This window comes from Drosophila navojoa, chromosome 2, assembly GCF_054131105.1.
Source record: "Drosophila navojoa isolate 15081-1374.11 chromosome 2, UAZ_NAV_1.0, whole genome shotgun sequence".
Classification (NCBI taxonomy): domain Eukaryota; kingdom Metazoa; phylum Arthropoda; class Insecta; order Diptera; family Drosophilidae; genus Drosophila; species Drosophila navojoa.
The window spans coordinates 16,170,607-16,193,473 of record NC_142890.1 but is presented as its reverse complement, the minus strand read 5'-3'; the positions used below and the strand labels follow the sequence as shown (position 1 = coordinate 16,193,473).

The window sequence follows — 22,867 nt, the reverse complement described above, 5'->3', positions numbered from 1 at the left end:
GGAATGAAACGTCTTATGCTCATTTATGGAACATATGATATGAAGAGTGTTTATATGAAACAGTATTTAGGATTTTTCAGTTTCTACTGTAACTTTGTAATTTACTAACGTAGGCTGTCGTACGGTTCTACGTGTATTACTCTCATAAGGAATGTAACAAATTATATTCATTTATGGAGCGTATGATAGGGAGAATGTTAATATGCAACACCTCTTAAGTTCTTCCGATTCCTCTCTCTTCAGACTGAAACTTCGTAATTCCAGTGAACTCCAAACGTAAGTTCTGCCATGGCTCAACGAGTATTACTCTTTTATCTAACTCTGCTATCCATCTCTCTTCTATCACACGCTGCACACACTGCAAACTCTTGTCTATGCATGCAACTTTGATATACTTTGCTATTGCAAGCGTATTCAAATTTCGGCAAATTGAAAATTTAGGCAAGCCTTTGCTTCATTTTCGCATATTTTTCGGTTCGCTTTTCTTTTTTTCTCTTTTTTTTTTTGTGTGGATCCATGTTCTTTGGGGCTTGCTTAATGCAGGCACGTCAGCGGCAGACAGGAGAGCAGCCGTTCAGGACGACATGGGCCAGACATTGATGGATACGCAGCGTGGAATGCCACGTCAGCAGCTCAGCCCGTGGCATAGCATTTGGCTCTTGGCTACATTCCACACACTTGCCTTGCGGTCTGGCCATTAACAGTGCAGCCCTGCCCCGCAACGCCCCTCGCTGGCCCTGCCTAGCTGTAGGTGTCAGAGCTGTACCTCAGTTTGTCAGTCACTCAAGTGTGTGTGTGTGTGTGTGTGTGTGTGTGTGTGTGTGTGCGTGTGTGTTGGCAGCTGCGTGCTGGCCTTTTATCACTTGTTAGTATCTAAAAATACGTGGCGCACATGCCGCCCTTCATTTCATTTCATTTTATTTGGTTTCATTTCGTTTCATTTCATTTCTTTACCTGCCGCGCGCTTAAGCACAAAATGATAAATTGCCATTTTGACTGTAGCTGCCGCCCAGTCTCAGCCCCCGTCCCCCCGTTACAGTTCCTCCCCAAGCCTTTGGCTCGGGCCCTACCCCAACCCCCAGTCGATGGCGCAGCCCTGCCTGCTTGACACACGCCCTACCCTTTGCTCCGCGGCCTCGTGACCTCGTCGTGCTCAGCGCAGCGCTGAAAATGGGCAAAAAAAAATCGAAAACTTCATGAAAATGAACTCGAATGCTGCACGCGCTATGGGCGCGGCTTGGACCAAAGCGACTGCGTGCGATTAGAGATGGACCCGTGCCCGAGTCAGCAATCACGAGACGTTATCTGCTCGTGATTTATTTGGAGTAATTTGATTTAGAGTACCAAGTCATGTTGTATTTGTTGTACGAATGAAGTTAGGTCGCGTTAAGCCAAGCATACAGTAAATATCTAAGATGAGCTCAGTCGTTAAGGTGGATTCCGTAATATGTCAATCGTATCAAGTCGTGACTTGGTAATATATATTAATAATATAATATCTTGAGTAACTTAAGTAATTCCAGTTCTCTTACTCTAAGTTATTTTATAGATTATATATATATTGATTTATACAATATATTCACATACAAATTCCTTCACACTCAAGTTAAATGGCATGTTTCTTGACCTAAAATCCAGACTAGTTTCTCAATAGCCTCAACATATGCTGTCGTGTCACGAAGCACGACGCGTACTCAACGCAACTCGAGTGGAATGCGATAGAAGCTATCGTCCGTATCCTGTATCTGTATCTGGGTCCTGGGATATTGTTGGTTATTGCTGCGTAGCTTTGAAAAATGTTCGCGTTACGCGCCGTTGATGCTGACGCACAGATAACACTAAAGCAAACAGACACACACACGCGCTCTCAAAGGCACACACACTCATACTCACACACCTAACCAAAGCAAACAGAGGCATGCACATGCAGCAATAGCTTTGTTTGCCATTTGTTGTGGCTGTTGGCCTATGGTGATCTGTTTTGTATTGTGCCGCCGCTTGCCGGGATACAGTGGTGCGCGTCTGGATAAAGACGGTGCTGCAGATATTGCTGCAGATAAAGATGGAGATGAAAATAAAGATACAGATAAAGCTCCAACTGACTGGCGAGGGGGTCAAGTGCTCAAGTTGAGGGAGGCCTGCGAAAGGCTTCGTTTTGGCACGAAAAGTTAAATTGAATATCGCCCATTCAGGAGCGACCTTTTCATGCGGCGGCCCGTTGGGAGCTGTGTCTGGGCGTGGGCACACGTCAACATGACATTAAAATGGTGTCGCACAAAACGTGTACTAAACGGAAGAGCGACAAAAAGACCTAATGAAATGGTTAACATGCTGGGGTTTTAGAGCCCCATTAAGCGTTACGATGTGTTGCATTTCAGATACAGCCAGCCGCACACTGTAATGCGACACGATTGTCTAATAATTCATTAATTTTAAGGCTAAGCATCAAAAGTGGGCAACAAATTAACTCGCACATATAACTGACATTTTTCATATATTTACGTTTTTTTTTTTTAATTTTTAATGATCCTTAATGCATATACAGAGAGAATATGTTATGGAGATTATGATAATATTAAATTGATTTTGAAAGAGTGAAGTATTGTTATAAATTCTTCTAACTCAATAAATTTGATATATATTTAAAATATATCCTCCTATGAGTACCTAACTCCCTCACTCTCTCGCTCTCCCTCACTTCTTCTCACTTCCTCACTTTCTTTCTTTCTCTCACTCTCTCCCTCCCTTTCTCTCTCTCTCTCTCTCTCTCACACATTGACTCGGTCACTCTCTCCTGCTCTCTCTCTCTCTCTTTCACTGTCTCTTTCTATCACCTACTAGAGCCCATTGCTTTCGCTCGTTCCCCCACTTGTTGTCTCTTCTAGATCGACGCAATCTTATCGCCATGTACCAGCTGTCCGGCTATTAAGGACATTTACTTAACAGTGCGACATGTCCTGGCTTTAGTCCAGATATGGCCGACGAGCAGCGTCAAAGTGCCAATTCGCAGGGAATTACGCCATAAAAATCTTTTAGCATTACAACACTGAGAAGCAAGATGCTTGCTACTAATCTGCCAGTGCAGATTATACCCTCAAGTCAATTTGGGCCGCAGTTTGAATGACTCTGTGTGTGTGTGCGTGTGTGAGTGTGAGTGTGTGTGTTTGTTGTGGCCATCAGTGCAAACGGTGCAAAAGAGTCCAAAATAATAATAAAAAGGCAAACTTCAAATGGCAAACGGCGCACAACTTCATTTAAAAGGCATTACGACAACACAATCTCCCCAATACCAACAACGGGAGCAACAACGGGAGCCAACAACAGTTTACACCTTTTTTTTCTTCTTCTTTTTGGCTTTAGCCAAAAGCAACGCCATAAACGTTGGCCCCATTAGCATTTTTTATGCATTAATGACAAGCCACAAAAATGGACACATCGTCATGCATATGAATGAAGCGGATATGTGTGCGTGTGTGTGCGAGTGTTCGAGTGTGTGTGTGTGTGTGTGTGTGTGTGTGGGTAAGTGTGTGTGACAATAGACACTAAGCCTTAACACACTGTGCAGCACACACACTCACACACACACACGCACAAAAGAGAGAAAAAAAGACAGACGAGGACAACCGAAACTAGAAATGATTTTGACAAACTGCGCCTGTCTGTCGCTAGATGGCGCTATTGTTGATAAGCGCTCGCAATTGCGGATGTTTTGAATAATCGATGCTTCCTCTGTGTGTGCGTGAGGGTGTGGGTGTGTATGCATGTGCATGTGTGTGTGTGTGTGTGTGTGTTTTCTCTATGATCAGCATACTTTTTGGCGTCGCGTTGATTTTGCACAATAAATTTTCAATTTGCAGCTCGCTGGGCCAATTCATATGCAAACATTTCTCGCTGGCTGCACATTTTTATTTGCCAATTAAAAATTGCCGCAGGCAATGCCAAATGCCCCCATCCTGCGCGCAGCTGCAGCAAATTGCAGCACATTTAAATATAAATTGTGTGCATTTGTTTGCTTTTTCTTCTTCTTCTCCTTCTTCTTCGCCTCCTCATTTTTTGCCGTATTTGCTCCGGCAATCGTTGCACCTGCATTGGGCCAATTGCACTGTGTTGCATTTAAATTGCACATTGAACTCTGGCATTTTGATATCGCACACAGAGAAAGAGAGAGAGGGAGAGAGAGAGAGAGAGAGAGAGAGAGAGAGAGAGAGAGAGAGAGAGGGAGAGAGAGTAGCGAGCACGCATATATCGAAGCCATTCGATGGCAGTTAGGATAAAGCCGGCTGGCGCACAGGCAGTCGGCACAATTTATTGGCAAAATATGCAGGTGAAACGAATCGTAGCTAAATGTAAACGAAATGCCAGTCAGCATACGGTTAAGAATGGTAACTGCACACAGTTCCTAACTCAATCAGCCCTTAGCTCCCGCCCATGCCCTGCCCGGGCCTGCCATGGCGGTCCTCCTCTGTCCTCGCCTGGCCAGGTGCATGTGTTTTGTTAGTTTACGTTATTGATTGCATCATGAATTATTGAAAGATTGCAAGCAAATGGCAGCAAACGAGCCGCCACGCCGTTGCATAGATGCAGGTCATGCAATACCAAATGTCTCACTAACCTCCCTCCCAACAGAGGCCCACAATGGAGATTCGAAGAGCCTCTTTAAATTACATACATATAAAAGGCTATCATCTCTCTATTGTGCCAGTTTCCAATTAGCAGAGCACTTTGACATGCATTCAATAATCTATCACATCGAAAGGCATTCAGATTCCATTGCAATTGGATGTCAATTAATCTGAAATTCGTGGCCAATTAATTAGCGAACTCTACTGTAGTCACTCACGCTCTGGCTTCCTCTCAATTTTATATTTTGTCTTTAATACTTGTCTGAGCTAATATCAATATTGGTTTTACATATAAGGAAACAGTATCTAAATACAATAAAATATATATGTATATATGCTGAAGAGATCTTCCTTTAAAACAGAGCAGCAGCAAGTCATGCAAATTTCAGAGAAATTTCTCTCAAATTATCCATATATTTATGAGAGCTTGTATTTTGCCATATAAATGGGGGCCTTTGCTACATTGCATAACAATGATTTATGTGCTGTCACATGCTGAAATTCGAGTAGCAATTTAAAACAGAAATAATTCCTTAACAAGTGCACCGGATGCATGCAGAATTGCTGAAGAGCTTCCAGCAATTTAAGCTCGATGCAAACACAAGCCAAAAACAACGAAATGTGAACGTAGGAATTCCAGTGAAAGATGACTCCTAGAAGATGGAGAGAAAGATACACACACACACACACACACACACACATGCACACGCACACACACACGCACAGCCCTAACTCAGTTCTGTTTAGAGTGGATGTCAGTAAATGCAGGTCATGCTCTGTTTGGATTCACCTTTTCAGCTAAAGGCCTGCTGGCAATTTGTTGGCCATTCAGGAACGGCTTTAAATTTTCCATAGCAGAGCCACATGAATAGGGTCAAATAAATTAAGTAGCTTAGCCGTAAGACAAAGGACCCCAAATGCGTAAGCTCCGGCCTTAAACAAACCGGCAAGAGCGGCAGCATCTCTGGGTCAAGGCGTCCCAATCAATTCAAACTAAGCCAGTCCAAAGCAGCCGAATAAAAATGAAGGCTAGATAAGCCGTCGCCCGAAAATGAGAGCGAAGAAAAAGCAAACAAAAAGAGAGATAAATACAGGCCTAAAACTAAACTAACAATAAGTTGGGGGCTAAACCACAACAGCCAGAAGCAGCAGCAGCAGCGACAGCGACAGCAGCAGCGGCAGTTTGATTGATTGATTGATTTAAATTAAAGCCATTAGGCGGCTGGCCGTCTAATTGAATCGATCAAGAACTCCGGGAGCTGGGTGCAATTGTAAATTGCTTTATAGCGATGCCTGCAGCCTGACTACACTTCATCGTAATGTCATTTCAAGCCAGGACACTTCATATAACATCCTGTCGTCGTATTTTATGACACAAACAGGCGTCGCCCGGTGCCCCCTGACTGTGTGCTCGGGCCCGGGAGAGTGCGGGTTATAGGTAGCTGAATAAACCAACAAATCAATTTGCCAGGTGCCTAGGCCCCAAAGCCCCCCCTCCCGTCCGCTTCAACAGAAGCCAGTAGCTCGTATCTGGACGGTACGTTTAGCTTTATTTCACTCTTGGTTGAGATTTATGAGCCAAGGGCGCGTTAGCCGGTAAAATAAAAAGAGGAAGAACAGCAGCAGCAGCGGCAGCAGCAAAAAAAAGAGAGAAGAAAAACAACACAGCAAATTGTTTTTGCTCAGTCGGCGCCGAAAGTTGCGCCTTGGGCCTGGCACTGGAATCTGTACTGAGCAGGAGAATATAGATAAGGGCGATGGTGAGGCGGTGGTTGAGTGGGTTAGGGCTACTCCACTCCACTGCTCCAACTCGAAGGCTCTCGACTCTCGTCTCTCGGCTCTGGCTTGACCAGTCAGCATTTATTATTTATAATAGTCGCCGGGCTTTCCTTTTTGCTTGCCATTTAGTTTGCTTTGGCAACCTTTTTTAATAGACGACAGGCGCACCCATCCACCGAGCCACACAGCCAGAGAGCCACTGAGCCACCGAGCCACCGAGCCGCCCGCCCACGCACCAAACACAGTGAGACATTGCCAGCCATCCGGCAAGCAGTTTGTGCCACATTCAATTGCTTGGCCGGGCTTACTCTAGCAGTTGTTGCTGTTGCCATTTCCATTGTTGTTGTTGTTGTTGCTGCTGTTGTTGTTGTTGCCTATCAGTAAACATTTTATTGTCACACACTTGGCACAAATGGGTCGCCGGACGAGCTGCTCGGGCAACAACAGCAGCTCATAGATCCTAGACTCCTCCATACGGCAATCACAGCACAAAACAGTCAACAACAGCACGTGTTGTTGTTATGGCCATCGATACCCTTTCGACAGGTTTTATGGCATTTCAATAAAGCTAGTCAAGTAGTATGAAATAGCTGCAAATATCACCAAATATATATGTATATAGGGGAAAAATGAGAAGAACACAAACTGAGACTATATTTAAATTGAATTCCAGCTTTTGGCTTCAATCAAGTCTAGCCAAGTTTTTCTATATAGATTTAGATAAAAAAAAATTTTATAATATTTTATAATATAATTTTTTAATTTTAATATATAGTTTTATAATTTAGTTTTCATACTTTAATAAAAAAAAAAAAATAATGTAAATACAGTTAAAGTAGTCTTTTTAGTTAATATAAAATACTGTAAAATAATGTAAATACAGTTAAAGTAGTCTTTTTAGTTAATATAAAATACTGTAAAATACTGTATAAAATTACTAAAATAATATTAAGTATACGTAAATTGAATATCATAATAAATATGATAATCATAACCATCTTCCTCATCATCATCATCATCTTCTACATCATCGTCATCTACATCATCATCATCTTCTTCTTCATCTTCTTCATCATCATCTTTCTTGACATCTTTCTTTGCATTCATCTCTCGCCTCCTGTCAAATTCCCTATTTATTTTTATAGAGTATTCAAACTTTGGCTCTGCATAATTCGGTTTTTTCCGCCAATCTGGTTATTTCTTCAACGCTCTCTGATATACATTTTTTTCTTCTTAGTCGTTTTGCAACCGTTGTAATTTTGTGCTGAGTTTCTTTCGTGTTGCCTTTTGCTTTTTATAGTCCGTTAAGCCTTTTTGGTCTTTTGACTTATTGGTTTTGTGCTGCGAGCACAAAGAGAGAGCGAGAGAGAAAGTGACAGCAAAACAGAGAGAGAGAGAGAGAGACAGAGAGACACATAAAGATAAAGTGAGAGGGAGAGTGAGTGTCGGATTGGCAAAATACCCCCATTCTGTGCTCTTGGCTGCGTCCTGTCCGTCCATAACGCAACAACGAATGGCATGCGTTTAAGCGAGCTCAGTTGCAATCGCCGCTGGTCGTCCTGTTTGTCCAGTGCGGAGCAACCATGGGCGGCGTCTGTTTGGCATGTCCACTTGCCCTGGCCTTGCATGCTGTTTGTTTACAAACGGGCTGTGCACACACACACACACACACACACACATAGACTTGAGCATACACGTGCACATACACATGGTCATAGATAACATAGAGCATGCAACAGAGAAGCGTCACAAACACACACACACAGTCACTGTGACACGCATCCCAGCCACCCACTCACACACACACACACACAGACACGCATTCACGCGTAAGGGTCGCTGCGTAGGCGTCTGTTGCACAAGGCAAAGGCGCCGCCGCCAATTGCAACAAGCCAAAATATCCGATTACAGTTATAAAACATCAACAGCAGCTCTTTAGCACACGCTCGCTCTCGCATTTCAATTGATTGTAAATGCAGAAACATTTTAGTTGAGGGATCTGATTTCCCCCACCCGACTCCCACTGGCTTGCCGAATCTTCAAGAATACGCATTTAATGCTGTAGTACAACCACGCCGATATATGCTGAGATTCACATGGCAATGCCTCAGCTTTATCTGCTGTCTGCTCGCATGGGATGCGCCACATCATTAAAATGCCCGTTGCGGCTTTAAGCGACTCGATTCAGTATAATCTTCAACCAGGCCGCCGCCGCATTGGCATTTTCCCTTACTTCTTCTTCTTCTTCTTCCCATCTGGTTGCTATGGCTGCTCGTGCCATTTGACATTTGCATGTTGGCTTCGTATCCAGCAAACTCAGCTCGTGCGGATTGCCTGTGCATCGAGGCTAGCAGGAAACTCGCATTGCTTATTAGCAACATTTCGAAGACTTTATTCTAATTAGTTCCACAAAGCAAACCTCAATCACAATAGACTTTCTGAAGATATGGATTTAAAGTTTAATAAATCAAAGACAATATATGACGTATTTCTCAGGCATGAGAATATAAAAAAACTCTGGGAATGGCATAGCAAGACATTGAGACGTAGAAGAAGAGTAGAAGAAATTGCTGTCTATGACATTTAAGAATAATAAATAATAGTGCATATAAGCATATAATAATATTTAGCCTTATCAAACATATGGCATAACCAGACATGGAGACGTAGAAGAAGAGTAGAAGAAATTGCTGTCTATGACATTTAAGAATAATAAATAATAATGCACATAAGCAATTTGGCATATAACAATATTTAGCCTTATCAAGCATACATATATATTCATGGTAATCTAATTTAAGAATGCGTGTTTATTTATCTACACATCTGTTTGTATAGCTGCCTGTATATCTGTCTCTCTGTCTGTCTCTCATGGACGAAGATGAGCAACAGAAGATCGTTCAAGTTTTCTGTGATTCGGTATTTATATTCAAGTAAACCGAAGCTGCGGAGAGCGCTCTCATTGGTCACTTGAAGCTCAACTGACACGATCTCTACCTGGCGTCGGCGCCAACAGTTGAGCGCGACAGGGACTTTGAGTAAAAGTCGCCCTATATAAAGGGCAGCAGCTGAGGCATTTCTTCAGTCGTCCCAGGCCTGGCGGGGGTCAGTCGTGCAGTGCTATAAAGTAAAGTGAAGCGAGTGCAAGTATTTAATGATCGTTGAGCGAAGCATTAGAGACTTGGAGGAAATACTTAAAGGAAATATTTAGAGGAAATATTTAGAGGAAATATTTGAAGGAAATATTTGAGAGGAAATACTGTGAGGAAATACTTAAAGGAAATATTTAGAGGAAATACTTGGAGGAAATACTTAAAGGAAATATTTAGAGGAAATATTTAGAGGAAATATTTGAAGGAAATATTTGAGAGGAAATACTTATAGGAAATACTGTGAGGAAATACTTAAAGGAAATATTTAGAGGAAATACTTGGAGGAAATACTGAGAGGAAATACTTGGAGTAAATACTTGGAGGAAATATTAGAGGAAATATTTGAGAGGAAATACTTATAGGAAATACTGTGAGGAAATACTTGGAGGAAATATTAGAGGAAATATTTGAGAGGAAATGCTTAAAGGAAATACTGTGAGGAAATTCATGGAGGAAATAATTAGGGTAAATCGATAATGCCATCAATAATTTTAACAACTCTGCATCTATTTCTCACTTTTAAAAAAATTATTTTATTTTTTCTTTCAGCCTGAACTGCTTCAAAAGAGTCAAGTTGGATATACATAAAAGTATTTCTAGCTTAATACCTATTCAATAGAAACTGTAAATGAAATGGAACTTATTTTACTCTAACTTCCATCCCAACGATCATTTGTGATCTTGCTTACTTTTGAGTTCGTAATGAAATAACTAATAAATTATTTAAATATACACGCATAGCTTAACCCCAGCAGACAATGTGTTACACAGTAAAAAACAATCAAATCAAAAAATTAAATGTCTTTCCGAGCCGTTCTCAAGTTTCTCTTTGTCTTAATGCGCTGTTAATTAAGGAAATGGCTCAATAATTTTGATACGAAGCTCTATAAAGAATTCATTAGCTGCACACTTGAGTTTCGGGTTGAACTTTAGCTGCTGTTGCTGTTCCTGTTGCCCTGGCTGTAGCTGTTGCTGTTGCTTTGGGACCCCCAACTTTAGCGAATTTCAACTTTGCAGCTGGGCAGCAGCCCCAAGTCGATTAAAGCGCCTTCCAAGCAATTATTGTAAGTTTTTCGTTTCCATCTGTTTTCGGTTTCACTTTAAGTGCCGTCGCGTTGTTTTCAATTAAATGAACACCCCGTGCCGAGTCGAGGCAAGTCGACTCGAGTCGAGCTGACCTCCCAGCCGCCCCGTGAACCGTAACCCGTAACCCGCAGTCCGCACTCCGCAGTCCGCACTCCGCCGCCCGCAATCCGCAAGCCTCAATCCGCAAAACCCATGCAAAAAGGGCGAATTGGGAGCAGGAGTGAGCGCGTGACTGTTACACGCCCAAATCGTTGCTTTCATTATTACACAGCTCGCAAATACAAACAACGATGAAAATTGTTGCCGCAATATTGAAAATGCGGCGGTATTTGGTTCGGATTGGTTCCCTTCAACCCTCCTCCTTATCTCCTCCGCCCACTCATCCATAAACATGCTGCTACTAAAAGTAGCTGCTGCCGCCATGCACGGCCAACAAATTGAGCAACAAACCCTTGGCAACAACAACAACAACAACACAAACACCATACAATAACAACAAGGACAATCGGCAGCAGATTAAGTTCATGCCATGTTGCAGTTACAGTTACAGATTTTCGCCATTTGCCTGACTTTATTTTATTCTTTTTTTTTTTTGGTTTTGGTTTTTGTTTTTGTTTCTCTTGCTTTTTTCCTGATATTCATTTTTGCACATTTGCTGTGCTGTAGCCCAAAACAAATGTTGCCCGCAACCGATTTTCACTACACACAGACACACACTTGCACACACACACACACACACCCGTAGAGCCCCTTGACTTCAAAGCTGCCCCTAGCTACAAACTACGCCCCATTTGGAACACCCTTTGCGAGTCGCTTTTCCGTTCATTCCTTTTCAGGATCATTGGCAGCGGCTAACGGGGTATTTGCTGTATGTATGTATGTGTGTGTGTGAGTGTGGGTTATCGTTTGGTGAAAATATGTCACAGCATTTGTTACACATTTTCGGGTCAATTTTTTATTGCATCCTATGTAAGCCAGGCCAGGCTCCCACTCGTGATTCTTGGCTCACAGCTGTTGACTAGAGCCCCATGCCACGCCCCCTGCTTTGGCTACCGCTGCTACTGCTGCTTCACATGTGTCGTTGACACTGGCTTGTCTTTTTTTTTTCAATTAAAACGCGCTGGACTGTAAAATCGTAAACAGTTCTTGCCCAACCCCCCGCGACCCTCGCTGTGATTACAACAAACAAAGAAACGTGCAAAATAACTGCAAATTAATTATGCACAACAAATGACGCGCTCGACCCCCTCACAGACACACACAGACACATACAAATCCACGCCAGCTGCCCCTTAATTGTTGCTATAATTGTTCTGACCCCAACAAAGCCCCCCACAGAAGCCGCGCCCAGTCACGATTGTGTGCTTCATCAGCATAGACTCGAGTCGACTGCGACTGGCAGTACTCGAGGGCGGGGCTGGAAGCTGGGGGCTGACGGTTGGGGTGGGGATTGGGATTGGGATTGGGCTTGCTTATAGGCGCAGTCCAGAAGCCGTACCAAACAATGCGCGCCTGTGGTGGCGGTGGTCTCAGTCCGCTTTGCAAATGTCGACCGCAAATTAATTTACAACGTAAACTGCAAAATTGAAAATTATGTTGTAATTACTCAATTCTGACATTTTTCCCATTGACCCAAATTTATGGGGCCATGCCAAACAGAAATAGCAGAAACAGCAGCAGCAGCAGCAACAGCAGCAACAACAACAACAACAACAACAAGAATAACAAGTTATCTCTGGATTGCCGAAGATTAAATACCTTTGCCATGGCTCAGGGCATATGAATGTTTCCTGTGAAATTCCATTGATAATCTCTAAACAGCATGCTAAATTCAGATTAGATAATAGTTATTTGACATGATAAGCTAATTTTTGCAATTTTAATTCACATTTATAGGACTACTATCAAATAATACTAGTTGGAAATAAATTGTAATGAAAAACGATATTAATTTATTACAGTTAATAATGAAATTTAATAATGTATTTTTATGTTTACTATATTTTATACCATATACATACATATATACATTGTCTCCTATTTAGCCTATAAATTTATAATACTCTCAGTTATTAAGGTATAGCAACAACAACAATAGCAAGCCAAAAGCTAGCTCAACATTCACATCCATGACTAGAATATCCCTGGCCTGGACTCTGTCTCCATCGTCGCATTTATCCACCATTTCCATTCCCATTCCCATTCCCATTGCCACCCCCATTCTCTAGGCCGAACCTTTGTGCCAATTTAAATGCGTAATTATAACGAGTGCGAGCAGTTAGAGAGCGTTCTTGGCCTGCATATTAATTGATGCCAGGGGCAGGCGATAAGGGGGCGAGGGGAATGGCAAAATCTTTGCAGGCCAGCACAGACAATAGGAATTTTAATAAAGGATCAGCATGGGCAAAATTTATTTAAAGGTGTGCCGTAACGGGGTCGGCTGGGAGGGGCTTGTTGGAACTTGACTTGGTAATCTGTGTGCATGTTTCAGGCATTTCTCAACTTCAGCGAATGCCTCGAATGCTTCATGTGCCCTCGGTGCCAATTGAGCAGCCATTGAAAGTGGGCCGTTTGGCGAGTTGCCAATTAACTGTGGGTGTGCCCCACCAGTTTGCCAAACTCCGCAGTTAGGCACAATACACAGGTTGGGCTATGGCCACAGTGTTACAGTTATTTGCCCGGCTTCCAAAGTGTCGCCGACCTATGAAAGCTGTATTGAGCCAACGGATCGCCAGTTGTTTCCGTAGTGTAGCGGTTATCACGTGTGCTTCACACGCACAAGGTCCCCGGTTCGAACCCGGGCGGGAACAGACATTAGCATTTTTTTTTGTAGCACATACATGCATATCGCGCAGAGTGAATTGTATAATTTTAATTACATAATTATTTTCAAATGTACTTGTTAAAAAATTTGAAAGGAGGCTTGTTACTAATCTTGAATTGCTCTAAATCGATCGCCGTCAGTTGTTTCCGTAGTGTAGCGGTTATCACGTGTGCTTCACACGCACAAGGTCCCCGGTTCGAACCCGGGCGGGAACAATTCTCGTTTTTTTTTTCTTTCTGGTTTGAAAGCTAAAAAACACTATTTGAAAATTTTCTTTCGCTTAAGTAAAATTATTAATTTTTGATATTTGTCTTTAAAATCACTCAATAGCAATTTCCCAAATAACTAACCAGCAGAAAAAACGCAAGCAAAACGCTAAGAAATCGCTTCAAAAAGCTTTACAGAAACTTAACAGTAGCATAAAACATTGCCATGCAAAACTTATGGTTATAATAGCAGTATGAACAAAAGCTTAAAGCTTCTTGTTAAAACAGCTGCAAGTCATGTTATTATATTGAATATAATTAATATTGTAGTATGCACTTCACAGTTGTTAAAATGTTTATTTGATCAATAATTATGAAATAAATAAGCCCCTTTTTCCATTTTGTGCGTTACTATTTCTTTAATTTATTCATGACCTTTACTGACCCATGAAAAAATAAATAGAGAGAGAGAGAGTGACAGAGAATGCAAAACAGCCCTTTGCTAACTCGCTCTTGCTCTCTTACTCAGCTCTTCGAATTTGTAAGAGAGAACTTTTTAGTGAGAAATATAGACTTACCATGCGCTTTATGCACAGAAAGCTTTCTGCAAACAAAACGTAAAAGCTTTTTGCTAACACAATGCCGACAATACCAAAAACCAAACACTACTTTACTTATCAGCGTTATAAACAAATAATTTTTGCAGCTGCCGCTTCCCGTTTATCTGAAAGCAGGAGCCCAATATTCTTATCATTAAACTTTTACAAATTTCATTGAGAAATCATCAAAACAAAACAAAAACGCGCACATTGCCGGCAAAAGCACAAAACAAATCGCTGACGCGTCCGACAGCTGTGAGAACTTCGCGATAACTAAAAACGAATTTTACGAGCGATTGAACTTGCCCCAAACATCCCGCCTCTACCCAGTGCACCATTTGCCTCAGCTGTTTTTGTTTATTTACAATACGCATAGAGCCGGGTTTGAAGAATTCGATTTCAGAATGAATAACAAAACTGATCATGCTCAGGTTTCCCAATATGGGCATTTCATTACAAAATATTTACAAAAATACCCGCGGCACGCTGGGTAAGTAGACTGTTAGGAAAAATGCCCACATACCAATATTTTTTATATGTATACTCGAAATTGTGAAATAGTAGCAATAAACTAAAACTGGTTATTATGTGGAAGATATTTGAGCTGTAGATTTTTTACATTATATACATACATACATATAAATACGTAGATTTTATATTAGAGAAAGACTTGATTCAGCTTTACAAAATCGTGTTTTATTTTGTCGTTTAAGATTAAATAATTTAATTAACAAATGCTATACACAACAACGCGTAACTGTGGTATACAAATTGTGCCTGTTGGGGGAGCTCATAAATATAGTATAAACAGCGTCAGGAGGAGAGAATTAAACGTACATAGACTAGCGCGTACATAAACCTAGCTAGAGTTACAACTAAGACGTCCGCCTAGTCCCGCGTGTGATCGCGTATCCAGTCCAGATACTCTGTGACCCGTGTGTAGACACCTGGATAGCCGGGCTCGCCGCACTTGTTGCCAAAGGAGACCACGCCCAGTTGCACCCAGTGCGAATCGTAGCGCATCATCAGTGGACCTCCGGAGTCGCCCTTGGATAATAAGAGATTCTTTAGTATGCTAAGATCGCCGAAGCTCTAGAGCAACCTACCTGACACGCATCAACTCCTCCGTCGGAATAGCCAGCGCACAAGAAGTTCTCATTGATGGGCTGGAAGTAGCTGCGATCACAGTCCTCGTTCCGCCAGATGGGCAGCTCCGCCTGCCGCTGGCTGGTGGATTCCTTGCCGCCATAGTAGGTGGTGCCCCAGCCCACGACGGTGGCCCGGCGTCCGGGCAAACGTTCCTTGGGCGGCATCCGACCACCGCGCGGCAAACAAACCGGTATCACATACTTGGACTTGCGCACGGGCTTATCCAGCACGAGTATTGCTATGTCATTATAGAAGCCAATGCGCGAGAAGCTGAAAGGAGTCGGACATCGGATTAGTTTGCTTGAGCTTGAGAGCGTTGAGAGCATTTACCGTTCGTGCGTGCGCACCTCCTTCACGGCAAAGGTAACCGGATCGGACGGCTCGGCATCTGTGGACAGATCTATGTCTCCTAAGCGTACGGTAAACTGGCGTGCAGCAAACCTGAAAAGGAATAGAACAATTGAGAGCATTATTTTATATAATAATCTAAATCCTTTTCCAAGGATCCCTAATCTTCACTTACGGCTTTTGTCTGGAATCCCTGGTGCAATGCGCCGCAGTCAAAATGTACTTGGAGCCAATTAGAGATCCGCCGCACCAGAATTCCGTGCGCTTGGGACCGTGCAGGAAGATGGCGGCCATCCAGGGCCACTGGCCATTGGGCGCCTCCACGCCGCCCACAATGCGACCACTCGAATACTCCTGCTGACCGCACTCGTCGGGATCAACGATGTTGTTGGCTATCTCGTCCAGGTTCTCTGGCTCCAGTGGCGACTCTGTGGTTGTGGTGGTTGTTGTTGTCGGCGGTTTCTTTTGGGGAATGAGCACCAGGCCGGAGGTGGGCCTGGCCGTCGGCCGCTGTGTGGTGCGCTTGGTGGGCTCCAGGGTGGTTGTGCTCGCTGGCGTCCTGGTGGTCAGCTTCAGGGGACGCTGGGTCGTCAGCACCGTGGAGCTCTCAGAGGCGGATGCGGTCACGGGGCAACAGACGCCGGGCACAAAGAGGCTCTTAAAACAGAGCGACTCCCGCAGGCTGCTCAAATTGAGGAGCAGGGCGGGGCAGCTGCTCAGATCCTCGCAACGACCCGGTTTGCCGCTGGGCGTCTTGCAATAGTTCTCCACATCCTTCGCCGTGCCGGCCTCCTCGCTGGCCAAGGCCAGTTGATCGAGCGGACGCAGCGTGGTGCTAGGGGACTGGGTGGTGCGCGGCGTGGTGGGTATTTTGATCTTCTGCTGGGACTGTGGCGTCGTCTGAGTCAACTCCTCGTTGGGCTTCTTCACCTTTTGCTTGTTTTTGTTCTTCTTGCGCTTCTTCTTCTGCTGCTGCTTCGCTTCCTTGTTCTCCACAAACATGGGCTTGCCTGGCGCCTGCTCCACCTGGCCGATGCGCTTCGTGGCGACCTGTATGGCGCTCAAATTGGCGGGCTTGCCCGCTGGCAGCAGACTGTTGGCGGAGAGTGTAGCGGTGGATGTGTCCAAAATCTTACCAGAGATGCCCGGCAAGGGATCAGCTTTGGCCAGGGGCGAGGCAGTTGTGGAGTCGTGGCTCTGCTCTGTGGCTTTAGTTTCGGTGCTAGTGGTGCTGCTGCTGGTGGTGCTGCTAGTGCTGCTGCTGGTGGTGGTGGTGGTGCTGCTGCTGCTGCTGCTGCTCTCTCCATCAGCTTTGCTGTTACCCGCATTCTCCGTTTTGCTCTCCTGACCACCGCGCGTCATATCCACGAGTATGTGCCCAACATGGTTCAGCGCTCCGAGCGTCTCGGAGATGCGATGAAATGTGGATGGGGAAAGCAAGCGGGGCAGAGACTCATTGCTGCCGTCGGCGCTGCTGCCCGCAGCTGGCTCCTCGTCGCTGTCGTAGTATTCACTGGAGCCCTCCGCGTCATCCTCGTCGTCATCCTCGCTGGCATTGCTGCTGCTGCTGCCGCTGCTAGCCGAGTAGGAGCTGTACTCCAGTTCCGCGGCCAGCTGGCGGCCCAGGCGCTTGTCGTGCAGGTGCGGCTGAAAGAAAGACGCTGCCTTAATAGTTAAAGTTATGAATGTCCGTGGTAAGCAAAGTGCACAGAAGCCACTTACCATCGTTCGTCAAGTGCTGCGGCTGCTCATCGTCCTCAGCGGGAGCTTGTGCCTGCACCAAGATGCCAGCCCCAAGTGCTGTAAGCATATTGAATAACAATATTTGAATAAAGACAGATGCATTGCTTATTTTTGGCATTAATTAAGATTGTATATTAGAGACAAATTTGTTTTATTTTTTATTAAAAATAAAATGGGCTCTAAAAGCTATTGGAAACTCTATCAATTATTATAAAGGAAACTCAGAGCTGAGGTGAATAGAATTGGTAGAATTATTGCTCTACACTAGAATCCCTTTATATTATTATTATTAGACTATCTGTGATGCCAAGAAAATACATAAATAGTACACTAAATAATAAAGGCTTTAAAAATAAAAAGGAAAGTTTATTTTTTAAAGTTATGAGAGATCTTCAAATTATGAGACATCGTATTGCACTGAAACAAATAAAAAGGAATACGAATAAACCGTCTCTCACACAACAATTAAATCTATCTTTATTCTTTGTAAAATCTGCATCTGCATTAAAGTATTTCAAATTTCGATTCTTAGGCTCTGCAATAAGTTATATTTTATACAAATTAGTCGACAAATAATATGTTTGATTCAAGTTTTTCGTTTTCAGTTATTTGGTTAGAGTTAAGTTAGTTAAGTTCAGTTAAGAGAATCAAATGGTTATTATGCCTATGTGCATACATAATTGTTCTTTCAGAGCTCAACACTCGCTCTTCGACCAATAAAATACGCACCAGCCTATATTATGTTAAAGAAAATGCGGAATGGCAAATATATATAACATATGGTATACATATATCAACTCATTTCAACAAATATCCGATATCTTATCAAAAATATATTATCATACAGACAATCTGAAATTCTGATATTTAATAAAACAAAGTATAACATTATCTTATATTTTCCCTTATACATAGCAGACTTCAGTTTAACTAACTAACTTATTAGACGCTAGAGTTTATATCAAATAAAAACTAGCTGCAGGCTCTAACAGCCCTTCGGCCTAGATAAACTATCATTACTATCATTTACCAGATGTCCATTCCTCAACTCCCATCAAACTATTTGTTACTAACTGACCTAAGTCAAAATTCAAATTGAAAACTTATGCAAAAGCCCTTTCGGGTTGGGTAATGTCTCGAATTGGCATTACGCATCTGCAGTGCGGCAAAAAATGAGAAAGTATGTCGCTTGAGTCTCTCGCGCGTACAGCTCTATACATTGCTGTGTAACCGTGCCCTGCCCTGCTACGCCCCGTCCCGTCCACCGTCCCGCCCACTGTGTTGGCCATGCATATCCGCGTGTAGCTCCTCAACTGAAGCGTTTAATGTTTATTTAGCTGCCTCTGTGACATAATCGCAGTTCGCATTGGTTACGCGCCCATCAAATGACTTGCAAGTTGATTGTTTCTCGGCGCTCAGAGCTCCCTATGCTTAAGTTAAGTTCAGTTGCACATTTTGCATAAATGCTAAAGCTGAAGCTGAAGCTGCAGCTCAAGGTCGCTTTAAGATTTCTCCAACTTGGAGATTATTCAAGATTTATCTGTGCGATCTGACGAATCACTTAGGCTGTTACAGTTTGACTTGAAGTTGTCTTTGTATTTACTTTTGTATTATTTACTTTTTTTTTTTGTGCGCCGCTCATTAACATTTTTCGAGGCGCGCACTGCAACTTTGTCACTTTCACTTGGGAATAAAATTGCTCATGCCAATGCCAAATTGTTTTTGTTTTTTTTTTAGTTGACTTGATTTTTTGTTTAATTTTTTGTTTCTGTTAATTTTAGTTTTCAGCCTGCGCTTCACAATAAAATGTTGAGCAGTTATTCGTAAAGCTAAACTAATTTAAGATGGAATGTAAATACCTTGAACTATAGGCAATGCAAACTAAGGTATATTTGTATAATGAGAAAATGTGCAAAGAATTCTTTCTTTATATTCAAAGCTAGATTAAGAATTTAATTTTTGAGTTTTAATGTGACATAATATTGTTCTTTTAGTTTTTTAAAGATTTATAATATTGCTAAAATTAATTTATATATTTTTTTAAATATTTTTAAAGCAAGGTATGAGGTCAAATTTGAAGTAATTTTTATTTTAAAACAATTTAAATATGTAAAAAATTTTGAAACAAAAAAATTAAAATATTTTACAATTTTTTTCCAAAGTATATTTAAAAGTTTATTATTTAAAAAAAATAATAATAAAATAATATTATGATAAACTACAAATCAAAAATAAATGAATAATCAATTTTCTAATATTCTTTTAAAGTTATAAATCAGGGTAATAAATTGTAAAAGTTTAATAAAATATATAAACTCAATGTATAGGTATGTATATATGTATAACAGCCTCTGCTGAGCGTAATCAATTCAAATGTGCAAATCGTTGTTAAAACTGCAAGCAACAATCAAGCAGCTGTTTCTATTATTATTTTGCTGCAATGCCAATGAAAGTGAAAATCCCGGCTAACCGGCTGGGGAAACTGAAAATAGCTAGCGTACCGGGGAAAAATTGCAATTGAGCAATGGCCACAGATGCGATGCGACAATAAAAAGCGACAACGGACGAAAGAGAAAAAGAAACAAAGACAAAAAAAAAAAAGGAAAAAAAGGCAGCTGCAATAACTTCCGAAGCGACAAATAAATATAACATTAAATTGTAGACAAGAAACACGAATTGCTGGAGGAGTTTGGCTTTGTGCAGCGAGCGATGACAGCAACATTTCTTTTGTTGTTATTATTTTTGTAGCTTCTTCTGCTTTTTGTTTTTATAAAAAAAAAAAAAATAAGTAGTTGCATAATATGTTTGGATAGGCTGAGCGGTTGTTGCGGTAATACCGAAAAGTCACAAACTGCCAATGCTCGAAATGCACAAAGCGTCGCTCTTTGCTTCGCTCTCCCTCTCTCTCTCTCTCTCTCTCTCTCTCTCTCTCTCTCTCTCTCTCTCTCTCACTCTGTATCTGTATCTGGTAAATGTTAATTTGTAGCCACAACTTTTTTGTGCAGTAGCTGAGTCAATTTGATTGGCCTTGGACACCTGTGTGTGTGTGTGTGTGTGTGTGTGTGTGCAATTTGCATTTGGGCAACTCGTTTTTTTGTGACGTCACTTGGCGGAAGATTTTGCCAAAGAAAGTTACAAACTTAGTCACGTTTTGTTGTTGTTGTTGTTGTTGTTGTTAATGTCTTATCTTGCTGTAAAATGCGCATTATGTTTTTTTTTGACTCGACTCATTAATTTGAAGACAAAAACTAAAAAATAAAGCGAGCGGCAACAAAGCGATACGGCTTGAACTTGAGTTTAGGGTTTCACTTTTACAATACACAGAGAGCGACGCATAAAGCCAACGATGTCGATTCCTTTTGACTGATCAAATAGATTGGAGCACTGCCTGTTTTATTTATGGAACTGAACTCAATTCGAATTGCTGCCCGCTCCGCGCCTTTCCCAAATTCAAGTTCGTTGCCTAAGTCTTTTGTTTTTTTGGACAGAGCAAATGAACATTTGGAGCACGGCCATCAAATATTGCCAAATCGATGTTTGTAAGGAAATGTAAGTAAAGAGTGTTTCATTCTCGTATACCCACCTAGGCACAATAGGTATGCACTCAAATGCATTTTGTTTTTACTATTTTATTATTTTGTTTCGCGCTGTAAACAAAAGTTTCGGCTTGAGCTCTTATTTCATTTGCAATCAAATTTGAATTCAATTTGGAATTCCGTTGAATTTATAACGTTATTTAACACGACTTAACGAAACCGTCAGCGTTGACGCACTTAACGAAACCTCGCTCGCTCCAATGAAAATGAAAGTGTTAAGCGCGGCGGTGTTAAAAAAACCTTTATATATATAAGTATTTATATATATATATATTTTTTTTTGTTAAGAAATTTGTTCGCTTTATTATTATTAGCCACTTGCTGCTTATGAGCTGTTAATTGAGCCGCGTTATTGCTGGAATTTTGTAATATTTTTGTTGTTACTTATTTCGTTTGTTTATTTTTGTCGAATTGCATAAATCAATTTCACTCTGTAAATCAGACACAACTTTTTGTTGTTGTTTTTCACTTGAATCCAGATGACTTTTTGGTACTTTTTTTTTTAACAAAAAATTGTATTTCAGCTGTGGCTGTAGCTGTAGCAGTTGTGTCTGCGCCGCGGCTGCTTCCGTGTGCCGTTGCTGCCCGAGTTCGACTGAAATTGAAATTGAAACTTAAACTGCAAAAGACAAAACGATCCAACAACAGCCCCAGCCAGCAGCAGCAGCAGCAGCAACAGCAGCAACAACAACAACAACAGCAGCAGCAGGCAACACAATAAAAGCGCTTCAAGTCGCGCTCGCAGACAGCTTTAACTTTGGTTTTTAACCATGAGGGGGTCAGCGGGAGAGCGGGAGAGCGACGCCGGAGTGCGGGCCTCTCTTTTCATTTTGCTTTTGTGCATAGAGTGCGGAGTTAAGACCACGAAGGTAGCGCCGCAACGTACTGGGTTTTTACTTTCTTTCAGCGCTGTATTGATGGATCGCTTCGACGAGCAAGCTGTGCTTTAAATTCTGTAATTAACTGAGGCTTAACAAAAACACAAAAAAAAGAAACAAACAAACAAAAAATAAATAAACAAAAAAACAAAAAAGGCAACAAATACCAGCAGCTGCTGTCACTCCAGCTCATTCTGTGCACCTTCAAAGCAAACCCCAATGAACCCGCCTCCAGCATTAGCGCACTTCAGGTAATACCCAACATATTTAGTCGAAAACAATATTTTGCGCAACCTTCGCATGTTTTTGTTGTTTTCGGTTTCTGTTGTTTTTGTTGTAGTTACTGGAAATTAGTGTCTTGCCATCGACTATCGAGAGTGCGCGTTCAATGTGGCTTCGGATGATTCACGCACTCTGCTAGTTGGTTTCCCCCGGCCACCGTTTTTGGCCTACTTAAAATGCGAATCGATTATGAGCAAAGTTTTTCAGTCAAAAAAGGTCGAAATACTAGAGGTTTTTTTTTCAAACTCTTTTTCAATACAGTTCAGCAGAGCTGTGGAAAATCCCAAAGTGTTTTAGTTTTTTTAAGGTGAAATCCTTGACTTGTTTATCTTCAAAAGTTATACAAAAACCATGATAGATAAGCACTTTGGGTGCCATAACGATCAATTTAACTAGAGTTGCTGCCTTTTAATATGCAAAAGACCGACTACACCAAATTGAAGCTTTATTATAAAACAGAGGAAAAGAAATATACAAAATGTAAAACGGGTCATTAATTATATAGTAGCAAAGCTACGCAAGATCTAGATCAACTTATGCCAAAGGCCTCTTTTAAGACATTAATTTCTTAAAAAATCTAAATATTAAAGTAAATTTAATGGA

General features: G+C 41.8%; 2 protein-coding genes and 2 non-coding genes across 6 annotated transcripts in view; 2 read left to right on the top strand and 2 right to left on the bottom strand.

Annotated features, from left to right (window-relative positions):
* The window catches only part of Naam (Nicotinamide amidase), a 34,375-nt gene extending 19,819 nt beyond the window's left edge, over positions 1-14,556 (bottom strand). Inside the window, exon 1 of the mRNA XM_089265135.1 lies at positions 14,248-14,556. The gene's annotated coding sequence lies outside the window, so the exon portion shown is untranslated. The remainder of the gene's footprint in view (positions 1-14,247) is intronic.
* TRNAV-CAC (transfer RNA valine (anticodon CAC)) lies at positions 13,377-13,449 on the top strand. Its single transcript has one exon. It is a non-coding gene; the product is annotated as a tRNA-Val (tRNA).
* Positions 13,606-13,678, top strand: TRNAV-CAC (transfer RNA valine (anticodon CAC)). Its single transcript has one exon. It is a non-coding gene; the product is annotated as a tRNA-Val (tRNA).
* Positions 14,557-14,942: 386 nt separating the features above from the next.
* Positions 14,943-21,726, bottom strand: LOC108659429 (uncharacterized). Of its 3 annotated transcripts, none has more exons than XM_089265525.1 (6): positions 21,092-21,726; positions 17,488-17,565; positions 15,941-17,430; positions 15,748-15,858; positions 15,375-15,687; positions 14,943-15,315 (listed from the first exon to the last, which is right to left on the bottom strand). In XM_089265525.1, exons 2-6 carry the CDS (start codon positions 17,488-17,490, stop codon positions 15,157-15,159), a joined length of 2,076 nt encoding a protein of 691 aa, XP_089121651.1. In that variant the 5' UTR covers positions 17,491-17,565; positions 21,092-21,726; the 3' UTR covers positions 14,943-15,156. The 3 variants fall into 3 exon arrangements, with proteins under 3 accessions (XP_089121651.1, XP_017967821.2, XP_089121652.1); XM_018112332.3 differs by having other exon boundaries at positions 15,941-17,426; XM_089265526.1 differs by having other exon boundaries at positions 15,941-17,412.
* Between the last annotated feature and the right edge of the window lie 1,141 nt (positions 21,727-22,867).